At 47.2% G+C, this 12,301-nt stretch overlaps 1 protein-coding gene across 17 annotated transcripts in view; it reads left to right on the top strand.

Annotated features, from left to right (window-relative positions):
* evla (Enah/Vasp-like a) overlaps positions 1-12,172 on the top strand; it is a 66,398-nt gene extending 54,226 nt beyond the window's left edge. For 9 of the 17 annotated variants that reach the window (XM_090211573.1, XM_090211574.1, XM_090211567.1 and 6 more), the window contains 10 exons: positions 819-889; positions 3,225-4,085; positions 4,657-4,910; positions 5,620-5,723; positions 6,003-6,030; positions 6,216-6,246; positions 6,384-6,444; positions 9,377-9,434; positions 9,528-9,585; positions 10,121-10,316. In XM_090211573.1, coding sequence (XP_090067699.1) covers positions 819-889; positions 3,225-4,085; positions 4,657-4,910; positions 5,620-5,723; positions 6,003-6,030; positions 6,216-6,246; positions 6,384-6,444; positions 9,377-9,434; positions 9,528-9,585; positions 10,121-10,158 — 1,564 coding nt within the window. In that variant the 3' untranslated portion in view covers positions 10,159-10,316. Of the gene's footprint in view, positions 1-818; positions 890-3,224; positions 4,086-4,656; positions 4,911-5,619; positions 5,724-6,002; positions 6,031-6,215; positions 6,247-6,383; positions 6,445-9,376; positions 9,435-9,527; positions 9,586-10,120 lie in introns of all 17 variants that reach the window. The other 8 variants (XM_090211581.1, XM_090211578.1, XM_090211575.1 and 5 more) reach the window with 2 other exon arrangements.
* The last annotated feature ends 129 nt before the right edge of the window (positions 12,173-12,301 follow it).

The following is a 12,301-nucleotide window of genomic DNA, read 5'->3' as shown; positions in this document are numbered from 1 at the left end:
AAGCAGTAGAAAATTAGAGGTAATGTCAATCAGAAATGTATTAAATGGGCACAGATTGAAAGGCTGTCTATAGGGAGAGGCTATAGGGAGGGGCTACAGGGAAAGGCTACAGGGAGGGGCTACAGGGAGAGGCTACAGGGAGGGGCTACAGGGAGGGGCTACAGGGAGAGGCTACAGGGAGAGGCTACAGGGAGGGGCTACAGGGAGAGGCTACAGGGAGGGGCTACAGGGAGGGGCTACAGGGAGAGGCTACAGGGAGGGGCTACAGGGAGAGGCTACAGGGAGGGGCTACAGGGAGGGGCTACAGGGAAAGGCTACAGGGAAAGGCTACAGGGAGAGGCTATATAGAGAGTCTACAGGAAGAGGCTATATGGAGAGTCTACAGGGAGGGGCTACAGGGAAAGGCTACAGGGAAAGGCTACAGGGAAAGGCTACAGGGAGAGGCTATATAGAGAGTCTACAGGGAGAGGCTACAGGGAGGGGCTACAGGGAGAGGCTACAGGGAAAGGCTACAGGGAGAGGCTATATAGAGAGTCTACAGGGAGAGGCTACAGGGAGAGGCTATATAGAGAGTCTACAGGGAGGGGCTACAGGGAAAGGCTACAGGGAAAGGCTACAGGGAAAGACTACAGGGAGAGGCTACAGGGAGGGGCTACAGGGAGAGGCTACAGAGAAAGGCTACAGGGAAAGGCTACAGGGAGAGGCTATATAGAGAGTCTACAGGGAGAGGCTACAGGGAGAGGCTATATAGAGAGTCTACAGGGAGAGGCTACAGGGAGAGGCTATAACATGTGTCTGTGCCCTCTGTAAAACTGCAGGCAAATGATGGAGCCGCATCAGATGCAGGGAGTGGTCCACAAAGAGAGGGAGCGACGGACGTCTGGCTCAGGTAAGGCCTGCAGACGTACTGTGGACAGACACTACTACCATGTCAAGACAATGCCGGGTCTGTCAAAACACAAACCAAAATACGTTTCGTCCATGTCAATACACCATCTCACAGATAACGTCTCAGGATGCTATTCTCTCCATGGAGAATGCTATTCTCTCCGCCTTATCTCAGTTCACTGGTTACGATGGCAACACCCATCCGTAGCACGCGCTCCAGCAGGTGTATCTCACTGATCATCCCTAAAGCCAACACCTCATTTGGCCGCCTTTCGTTCCAGTTCTCTGCTGCCTGTGACTGGAACGAATTGCAAAAATCGCTGAAGTTGGAGACTTTTATCTCCCTCACCAACTTCAAACATCTGCTATCCGAGCAGCTAACCGATCGCTGCAGCTGTACATAGTCTATTGGTAAATAGCCCACCCATTTTCACCTACCTCATCCCCATACTGTTTTTATTTATTTATTTTTATTTTTCTGCTCTTTTGCACACCAATCTCTACCTGTACATAACCATCTGATCATTTATCACTCCAGTGTTAATCTGCATAATTGTAATTATTTGCCTACCTTCTCATGCCTTTTGCACACAATGTATATATAGACTCCCCTTTTTTCTACTGTGTTATTGACTTGTTAATTGTTTACTCCATGTGTAACTCTGTGTTGTCTGTTCACACTGCTTTGCTTTATCTTGGCCAGGTCGCAGTTGTAAATGAGAACTTGTTCTCAACTAGCCTACCTGGTTAAATAAAGGTGAAATAAAAAATAAAATAAAAAAAAAAAAAGCATGGAAATCATGGTAACCAAAAAACCCAGTGTAGCACATGTTGGTTGTGTTCATTAGGGACCAAATGGAAGGAAACTGACTGAAACAAGGAGGGACTACCTGAACTTGGCCAATAAGATACGCTCTTTATTGTTTTCGGTTGCAAAACGTTTTGCTACAGTGTGCTCTAATGACCACAACCAAAGCTAAAGCGCTAGCTCGGACACATCTGTGTTTGTGTTGAATCCCCCTCCCTCCTCCCCTCCGTTTACTCATGCTTATCCATATACAAACATTCCCCAGCGCCATAGAGACACTCATTCTGCAAGCGTGCTACTGGCAGCTGGGTGACGATGGGACATGCTGCTTTCCTGAATGTTTGGTCATGTTGGATTCGGCTTCTTTTTATTCTCTGTGATTTTGTTCTCAGTTTCTGATTTATCATCTTTGTTCTCAGTTTCTGATTGATCATCTTTGTTCTCAGTTTCTGATTTATCATCTTTGTTCTCAGTTTCTGATTTATCATCTTTGTTCTCAGTTTCTGATTTATCTTCTTTGTTCTCAGTTTCTGATTTATCATTTTTGCTTGGTTTCTCATTATTCTCTCTCTCTTTTTTTGTGTGTGTTGTGACCCCCCCTCCTCTGTGGCGTCCCCTCCTCCTCTGTCGTGTCCCCCCTTCTACTCTGTCATGTCCCCCCCCTCTCTGTCGTGTCCCCTCCCCCCTCCTCTCTGTCGTGTCCCCTCCCTCCTCCTCTGTGGTGTCCCCTCCTCCGCTGGGGTGTCCCCCCCTCCTCTGGGGTGTCCCCCCCTCCTCTGTGGTGTCCCCCCCTCCTCTGTGGTGTCCCCTCCTCCTCTGTGGTGTTCCCCCCCTCCTCCTCTGTGGTGTCCCCTCCTCCTCTTTGGTGGCCCCCCTCCTCTGTGGTGCCCCCCCTCCTCCTCTGTGGTGCCCCCCACCCCCTCCTCCTCTGTGGTGCCCCCCTCCGCCTCTGTGGTGTCCCCTCCTCCTCTGTGGTGTCCCATCCTCCTCTGTGGTGTCCCCCCCTCCTCTGTGGTGTCCCCTCCTCCTCTGTGGTGTCCCCCCTCTCCTCCTCTGTGGTGTCCCCTCCTCCTCTGTGGTGCCCCCCCTCCTCTGTGGTGCCCCCCCTCCTCTGTGGTGTCCCCTCCTCCTCTGTGGTGCCCCCTCCTCCTCTGTGGTGCCCCCCCTCCTCTGTGGTGCCCCCCCCCCTCCTCTGTCATGTCTCCCCCTCCTCTGTGGTGTCCCCCCTTACCTCCTCTGTGGTGTCCCCTCCTCCTCTGTGGTGCCCCCCCCTCCTCTGTGGTGTCTCCCCCTCCTCTGTGGTGTCTCCCCCCCTCCTCTGTGGTGTCTCCCCCCCTCCTCTGTGGTGTCTCCCCCCTCTGTGGTGCCCCCCACCCCCCACCCCCTCCTCCTCTGTGGTGTCCCCCCCCCTCCTCTGTGGTGTCTCTCCCTCTTCTGTGGTTTCTCCCCCTCCTCTGTGGTGTCTCTCCCTCCTCTGTGGTGCCCCCCCCCCCTGTGGTATCCCCCCCTCATCTGTGGTGTGTTATAGTTGTTTCCACCCTCCAATATAAGGTGTCCTCCCCTCCCTCTCACCCCTCCAACACCCCTCTTGAGTATAGACACTATTGGGCCGCCACACTGCCGCCCTCCTATGCCCGAGTGGCCTCCAACTCCTCCCCTTCCTCCTCTTCCTCTTCCTCCTCCCAGGAGAGAGAGGTGGCAGGTGGACGGGCTGTCGACAACTCTCCCCATCTCTCCCAGCTCTCCACCTCCCTGGTCTCGGCCTTCTCCCCCGTGCAGCCAGGGGTGCCCACGGCCCTGACCCGGCAGGTGCGCCAGATCCCCCTCTCTCCCCCCTCGGTGCGGGCTCTCCACCACACCAAGACCCTCCACCAGGGTGACCCCCAGCAGGACCCTGTGCTGCTCCCCAAACACGGCACCTGGTCCACCTCCCACACCCACATATATGGCCCCGTGCACATGCCCCCCGTGCCCCAGCCTGTCCTCCCAGTGGCCCTCCCTCTGCCGCCCCGCCACAGCCGGGTCAAGCCCCACCCCCTGGACCAGGCCGGCCAACCCCATATCCCGCCCCACCTCCCCCATGCCAATGGCCAATCAGAGGACTATTATAACCTCGCTCAGCAGCAACAGCAGCAGCTAGGTTACTGCGAGGCTACCTCCTTGCCCCCTCTGATTGGTCAGTCTGCGCAGGGCCCTGTCCCCGTCTCCTCCAACCAACCCCAGTACCCCTCCTCATTCCACCCCCAGCCACAGATGTCCCAGGCCACGCCCCCACCACCACCAGCAACCCAGCAATTATCTCCCCCCTCTTACACCCCAGCCCCATCAGAGTGGGGTTCACCCAACCAGACACCCTCTCCCGTCTCTCAGGCTGCCACGGCAACCTGCAGTAAGTACATGCAGAGCTCAAAGAGCAAGGCACTTGGACAACAATAGGGGGACTCCACTGGCTAATGTGGATGGAAGTATATACCTATTATGAATCCAATAACAGTCCCCATATTCAGCCATCTGCTACAATAACAGTCCCCATATTCAGCCATCTGCTACAATAACAGTCCCCATATTCAGCCATCAGCTACACTAACAGTCCCCATATTCAGCCATCTGCTACAATAACAGTCCCCATATTCAGCCATCAGCTACAATAACAGTCCCCATATTCAGCCATCAGCTACACCAACAGTCCCCATATTCAGCCATCAGCTACAATAACAGTCCCCATATTCAGCCATCAGCTACAATAACAGTCCCCATATTCAGCCATCAGCTACAATAACAGTCCCCATATTCAGCCATCAGCTACAATAACAGTCCCCATAACTGCTACTGTAGTTTGCTTTTTGATTCATTTTAAATCCAATGGCTCTTATCTGAGGACTATTTATCCAGTAAGTGCTTGCCAGCAGTGTTAGCCAAGGAGGAGTCTGAACCTATGCTGTCTATTGGTTTCTTCTCAGGTCCGGTTTCTCTCCCCGCCGTGCTCGCTGTGGCCCCACCGGTGGCTCCGCCTGCCCCTATGGCACCTATGGCCCCCCCTCCTCCACCGGGCCCCCCGCCTCCGGCCACAGTGCCACCGCCCATGCCCCCCCCACTACCGGTTGGTGGAGGGCACGGAGGGCCTCATTTAGAGGGGGCAGGGAACGAGCTGGCACAGCCACTCTCAGGTCTGGCTGCTGCCCTGGCTGGAGCCAAACTCCGCAAAGTTGCAAGGGTTAGTATCTCAGCTTAGACTCGGATCGTGGTGAGTAGAAATAAAACATGTTGAAACAGGGAGGTACTATGAACATGTCCAATAAGAAGCATTCATTTTTGCTTCCCAATACATTTAAAAAAAAAATGTTTACCCCTTTTTCTCCCCAATTTCGTGGTATCCAATTGTTTAGCAGCTAATATCTTGTCTCATTGCTACAACTCCCGTATGGGCTCGGGAGAGACGAAGGTTGAAAGTCATGCGTCCTCCGATACACAACCCAACCAAGCCGCACTGCTTCTTAACACAGCGCGCATCCAACCCGGAAGCCAGCCGCACCTGGCGACCTTGGTTAGCGCGCACTGCGCCCGGCCCGCCACAGGAGTCGCTGGTGCGCAATGAGACAAGGATATCCCTACCGGCCAAACCCTCCCTAACCCGAACAATGCTAGGCCAATTGTGCGTCGCCCCACGGACCTCCCGGTTACGACAGGGCCTGGGCGCGAACCCAGGGTCGCTGCAGTACAGCGCCCTTAACCACTACGCCACCCAGGAGGCCCCTTTCCAATACATTTTTTAAATGTTTTTATTATGGTCTACCCCACTGAACAAGACCACTCATATCTATGTGAAAACTGCTTGGACATTCAAACCATTACATATACACATTACCTGTTGGTTGGCTTCTATAAAGAGGGAACTTATATGGTGGCCATTGTTGTGTCCTCAGGATGAGAACAGTCCACCAGGAACAAGTGTAGCCAAGAACGATGGCAACCGCTCCAGTGGAGGGGAGGGGCTAATGCAGGAAATGAACGCCCTTCTAGCACGCAGGTGAGAGGAACACAACTGTGTGTGAAGGAACGATGAAATTGAATTGAATTGAACTGAAAATCCCTATCCTAACGATCACAGCACAAGACCTGTGTATCATTTTGATAAAGAATATTCTGGAGTTGAGGATTTTAATTGAAGATTATCACAAAATTGGTATAACTTGATGTGATAGTCTACTAGCCTGTGAAATACACTAGTGATTTGCAACATGACTGGAGTTGTCTTCTCCATTAGCTTTGTATCATCTCTAACTGCCTGAATTTGCTTTTCCTGCAGACGGAAAGCCTCAGAGAAACCTGAAGAGGTAATTCACTTGATCATATTTGAAAAATATCAATTATAAAGTTTAACTGGGTGGTTCTATCCAGCTACAATAATTGCATTCAATCAATCTAAAGATGATTGCGCACACACACACACACACACACACACACACACACACACACACACACACACACAAAAACCATCCATTTTGATTTTCCATTACAGGAGGATCCCAAGCCAGGGCAGAACTCCACAGGTAAACACACTCTTGCCTCCACATTTTTCTGACCATTATCTTTGTTATTGGCTGCATTGAGCCGGGGTGCTTTATAAAGTGAGTCTCTTATAATTGTGATGCTCTCGCTTGCTTTTTCTCTATCCCTTTCTCTCTAGATGTGGGGAAGAATCCATGGGACCGAGCCAACTCTGTAGACAAGGCCTCACTGGTATCAAGGTGAACATCATCTGTTTTTGTATTTGTTATGGATCCCCATTAGCTACCCTTCCTAGATGCTACCAAACTTTAAAAATAAAGATTTAGGCCTGGATTCAATCCGATTGGCCCTTTTCGGTTGTTGCAGTTGTCACAGAGATTGCATTCAAAGTAAACAATTCAAATGTCGGCTCAATTTAACATGACCTTTATTAAGGCCTTGATTCTTTCACTGTCTGGATTGAAACCTGGCCATTAGTGGCAAATGAGAAGGGATGTAAGGATATATGGGATATATATTTACTAATCTGAGGTATGGTAACTGTTTATCCTGGTTCTAGATCCGTTTGTGTAGTTTAGCCAACTCCTATAGCAGTGGTTTGCTAAAAAGCACAAACTGATCTGGGACCAGGCTAACACTACTATTAAATATTGGGGATATATTGAGAGGTTCATATTACATATCATAGTACAAAGCATTCTGTTCTCTGAGATGAGGAAATATATTTTCTAGAAGTAAAGTCATGACTGTTTGGCTTATCAAGCCTGTTGTCATTGATGATTGTTATTCAACTACCAGCTGGGTCGTTCCACCACGAGTGCCTTCTGCATCCCTTTTGGTATTTAAAGTACAAATTGTGCACCAATATTGAATTGTAAAAGCCTTTTATATTAAATTAATTCCCAATGGTGAGCTGCTTCTACTCTTTTTGGACATTTTCTGGGGGAAAACCGAGCAGGTCGAGCATAACCCAAAGATAGTCAGGCTAGAAATGTTTACCTAAACAAATCATTTTGTTAAAATAAAGTTTTTCCTTCAAATTGCACTACCCAAAAGGCGCTCAATTGGTTGGGAAACCAGAAATAGCAATGACCATTTGGTGAGAAGATAAAGGCTTGGCAAATTAATCATGGACATAGTTAAATACAGAGATAAAGCACACCCCATATATATATATATATTTTAGTGTATCAGCCTAATCAGGGGAAAACAAACCGTGGGAGTGTTCGCTTATTGCATTGAGGAAGCTTGTGATACAGTAAATTTAACAGCTTAATGGCAGTAGTAAACAGTGAATGGATGGCTGCCTGACATTGTGAACCACACCATGTAATATAGATAAGATACTGTCCATCTAATTGTCACGGGCGTCGTAAGAAGTGGACCAAGGTGCAGCGTAGTGAGCGTACATATTCCTTTTTATTAGAATGTCGCCAACAAAAACAAAACGACCGTGACGCTTAACAGGGCAATGATGCCTCTAACAAAGTTAACTACCCAGACTGAAAGGAGGGAAAAAGCTGTCCCTGATTGAGAACCATACCCGGCCAAAACATAGAAATAAAGAAACATAGAAAACAAAACATAGAATGCCCACATCACATCACACCCTGACCTAACCAAATAGGTTACCCCCCCCCCCCCCCCCCCCCCCAAAGGTGCGGACTCCGGCCACAAAACCTGAACCTATAGGGGGGGGGGGGTCTGGGTGGGCATCTATCCGCGGTGGTGGCTCTGGTGCGGGACGTAGACCCCGCTCCACCTCTGGCTCACCCCACTTTGGTGGCGCCTCTGGTGCGGGCACCCTCGCTGCGGGCCCCGGACTGGGCACCCTCGCTGCGGGCCCCGGACTGGGCACCCTCGCTGCGGGCCCCGGACTCACCAGGCTGGGGAGAGACCTACTGGAGGCCTGGTCCGTGGAGGAGGCACAGGATGAACCAGGCTGGGGAGACCTACAGGAGGCCTGGTCCATGGAGGAGGCACAGGATGAACCAGGCTGGGGAGACCTACAGGAGGCCTGGTCCATGGAGGAGGCACAGAATGAACCAGGCTGGGGAGACCTACTGGTGGCCCGGTCCGTGGAGTAGGCACAGGATAGACCGGGCTGTGGGGGAGCACTGGAGACCTGGTGCGTAGCCTTGGCACCACTCTTCCAGGCTGAATGCCCACTCTAGCCCGGCACGTGCGGGGAGCTGGAACAGGCCGCACTGGGTTCTCCTGGCGAACTGGGAAAAACGTGCGTAGAGCCGGCGCAGGATTCACCGGGCTGTGGAGGCGCACTGGAGGTCTGGAGCGCCAAGCTGGCACAAGATGTGCAGGGCTGGGGAGGCACACAGGAGGCCTGGTGCGTGGGGCTGGCACAGTCTTTACCAGATGGCTAGCACACACCTCATTACAAGTATGGAGAGCTGACTGAGGTGACATCAAACCGAGGACCGAGGTGCCTCATGCACCAACACAGCAGCTCTCTCATAGCTCTCTCCATCAACTCCTTCACTGTCTCTGCTTCGCTCCCTTCCAATTTCACCCCAACTGGCTCTGGTTCCATCCTCGGCTTAGCCTACAGTCGCGTGTGCCCCCCCCCCCCCAAAGCCTCTCCTGGCCACACTGCTTGGTCCTTTGGTGGTGGGTAGTTCTGTCACGGGCGTCGTAAAAAGTGGACCAAGGTGCAGCGTAGTGAGCGTACATATTCCTTTTTATTAGAATGTCGCCAACAAAAACAAAACGACCGTGACGCTTAACAGGGCAATGATGCCTCTAACAAAGTTAACTACCCAGACTGAAAGGAGGGAAAAAGCTGTCCCTGATTGAGAACCATACCCGGCCAAAACATAGAAATAAAGAAACATAGAAAACAAAACATAGAATGCCCACCCCACATCACACCCTGACCTAACCAAATAGAGAAATGAAACGGCTCTCTAAGGTCAGGGCGTGACACTAATAATCAATCATGAAGGTTGATGTGACTGTCATTAGCTGGAGAAAACATAACTATCTACTGTATATTTTATATATAAAAAAATATATACTTTATGTACTGTATATTATATATAAAATATATATATACTTTATGTACTGTATATTTTGGGTAATTTACTCTGAAAGTTCTAACTAATTTCTATTTATCGATCATTTAAAATCATCCCTGTTGTTTATGTGGTTTTGCAGGGTGCGACCCGTGGGCAGCACTAGTGAGGGAGACCTAGACTTCGACAGGATGAAACAGGTATGAAACTGTTCTTCAATTGTTCATGGAAGAAAAGTATTCTGAAAGAAACAGAACATGTAAAAAAGTTTTTTTTTTTTTTTACCCCCACAGGAAATCTTGGATGAAGTTGTACGTGAATTGCAGAAGGTGAAAGATGAGATCATTAATGGTAGGCGACAGAGTGTTAACGCATTGGGTTATGTTACTCAAAAAAGGCACATACTGCTTCAGTGTGAAATTAACCTGCAAACCAACTAAGGTCATTCTTATTCATTTTTTATACACTTTCTATAGTCCAATTTAGTTTCAGTTAGGTCAAACAAAGCTATCCTAATTAACAAAGATATCCTAATGAACAAAGATATCCTAATTAACAAAGATATCCTAATTAACAAAGATATCCTAATGAACAAAGATATCCTAATGAACAAAGATATCCTAATGAACAAAGATATCCTAATGAACAAAGATATCCTAATGAACAAAGATATCCTAATGAACAAAGATATCCTAATTAAGTATGTCCTAAGAGGATGGTAGGCATGCAGTTGATGTGTTTACTAATTCATAGTAATCCCCATTCCTTTTGAAATAGACAAAGGTTCAGTGATAATCCATCCCCCCATCCTCTGTCTACCCAACACCTGCACACGCACACACACAATAACAAGGCACTATTTTCTCCGTGTTGTCTTCTCTTTCAGCCATTAGACAAGAAATTGGTCGAATCCATACATGTTAATCAGTGGACAAGAGGATGTGCTGGAGTATGAAGGATTAGAAGGTGTGCTGGAAAGGAATGTTCTCAACATTTCTGTGACGCTGTGAAAATATTGCTGTGACGCTGCAGAAAGGTTGAGCCAACATTGAGTCTGCTGTGCAGAACAGAAAGGCGAAGAAGAAGAAGAAGAAGAAGAAGAAGAAGTTGGAGAAGGAAAGTGAATGAGAGAGAAAATAATGGTTACATGAACAAAGGATGTGCGGACGGAAGGATGGATAGACGCTTGCACCTTTTTCATTTTTCCCCCCCTCCCATTTCTGTGCATTTCGAGACAGTCCAGTTTGCAGCTCTCAGTCTGTTCTAAGTCTTACAATAGAAAATATTTTTTGTTTTCTTAAGTTTTTACTGTTTTATTATTATTGTTTTTTTAAACTGTGATTATTTTATTATTCATACCATCATATAGAGAGAGAGAGAGAGAGAGAGACAAAAGACAAACTGTTGTTCTTCATTGGTGGGTTCTAGAGGAAACGTGCACACCAATTACATCAGACTTTTATATTTTATATGATTTACTTTATCCTTGGGTGTTTGACCAGCACGTATGGCACATACTATGCTTTAGTCACCTGACCTCAGTTTTTAAAAAGCTTTTGATCTATTTACCAGTAACAGGGCAGTGTTCATTGGGCCTCAAATGGAATAAAACTGGACAACCGGGGAGGGAGTACCGTTCTCCATTGTAAAACGTTTTAAAAATATGTTCCATTTTGTGCCCTAATAAACACAACTCCGGTGTATAAAAATCACTGTAATTTTGGGATCATTCAAAAAACGTACCAACAACTGTAAATTCACCATCTACGTATTCCCAAAATAGATCAAATGATCCCTAGGCTGCCCCTACGAAACCCATACAGTAGTCTATATCAGAGGTGTCAAACGCGGTCTTCAACAAGGTCCGGAGGGCCGCAATGAAAATGAGTTACATTTCCTTGCTGTCAAAATGTCCACCCCCCCTCGATGCTGCCATATTGTCTAGCTTTCATTTTGGTGATTATTAGCGAGTTGGACACAGTCAAGAAACAGTATGAATGTAGGTCCATTATCATTTATACACAGTTTTGACTTGGTTTTAGTCATTTTTGTATATTGAGTCGCCCCCCACCTAAAAAAATAAAAACATATGCAAAAAAAAATTTTTTTTTTTTTTTTACTCAAACCACCCCTCACAGGCCGGAACCCCTCACCCCTCACGGGCCGGAACCCCTCTGTTTGACACCCCTGGTCTATATGGTTTGTCCGGTGTATTAACCATGCATTTTGTTTTTAAATTGGGTTTTCAAAATGGTGGTACATTTACAATGGTGGTTTGTTTTTTTTGTGAATATCCTCCTTGCTATTTAAAGTAACTGTCCAGTTTTCAATGAAACATGACCTATAATTACAATATGAATGAAATACTTAAATTACAAAACGCATGTTAAAAAGCAGCTTTTCTGTGTTGGAATGGTGTGGGCGTATCTTAACAACAGAATGGTGTGGGTGTATGCCGATCATTAAAAATATTCACACGAGTAAACCGCTGATTGGCCAGCTCAGCCAATGAGGTAGGATGACATCATTCTCTATGAGGAAATAGCATTTTTTATTCGATCTGTTTGAGATACAAGTTTGAGGTGGGTTTTTTTTTAATGTTTTTTTTCTCTCCAATTTATGCTTTGGCCACATATGAGTGTAGGATGAGTCATCAACATTATTTGGATATGATTTAACAGAATATGGACATTTAAAAGTGAGATTTTCACTGGACAGTTACTTTAAGGTTGAACTTGAATTTGATATGTGAAAATGGAGCCAGTTGCAAAATAAATTAAAAGTATACATAAATCAATTCCAACGTTTTTTGTGATGAAAGGAGAAAAAAAATATTGGGGGAAAATATGATTTAATATCGGCTGTGACATATTCACTTTGACTAAGTTCTGAATTAAATTTCAAAAAAATGGGAAAGTAAATGAATTTAAACCAAACCATAGACCTGTCTCCTGTCTACAGTATGGAGTGGTGTGTTTCATTCTTCAATTATTATGACAATAAAAAATAAAACATTTTCCATCAGATGTTACAATAGTAAAAAAAATATATAATGTACACGTACGGT

The sequence above is a fragment of the Oncorhynchus mykiss genome, chromosome 19 (genome assembly GCF_057628025.1).
Source record: "Oncorhynchus mykiss isolate SJ-2025 chromosome 19, ASM5762802v1, whole genome shotgun sequence".
NCBI lineage: Eukaryota > Metazoa > Chordata > Actinopteri > Salmoniformes > Salmonidae > Oncorhynchus > Oncorhynchus mykiss.
Note: the sequence above shows the minus strand (reverse complement) of the source record. Positions and strands in the feature narration are given on the sequence as shown.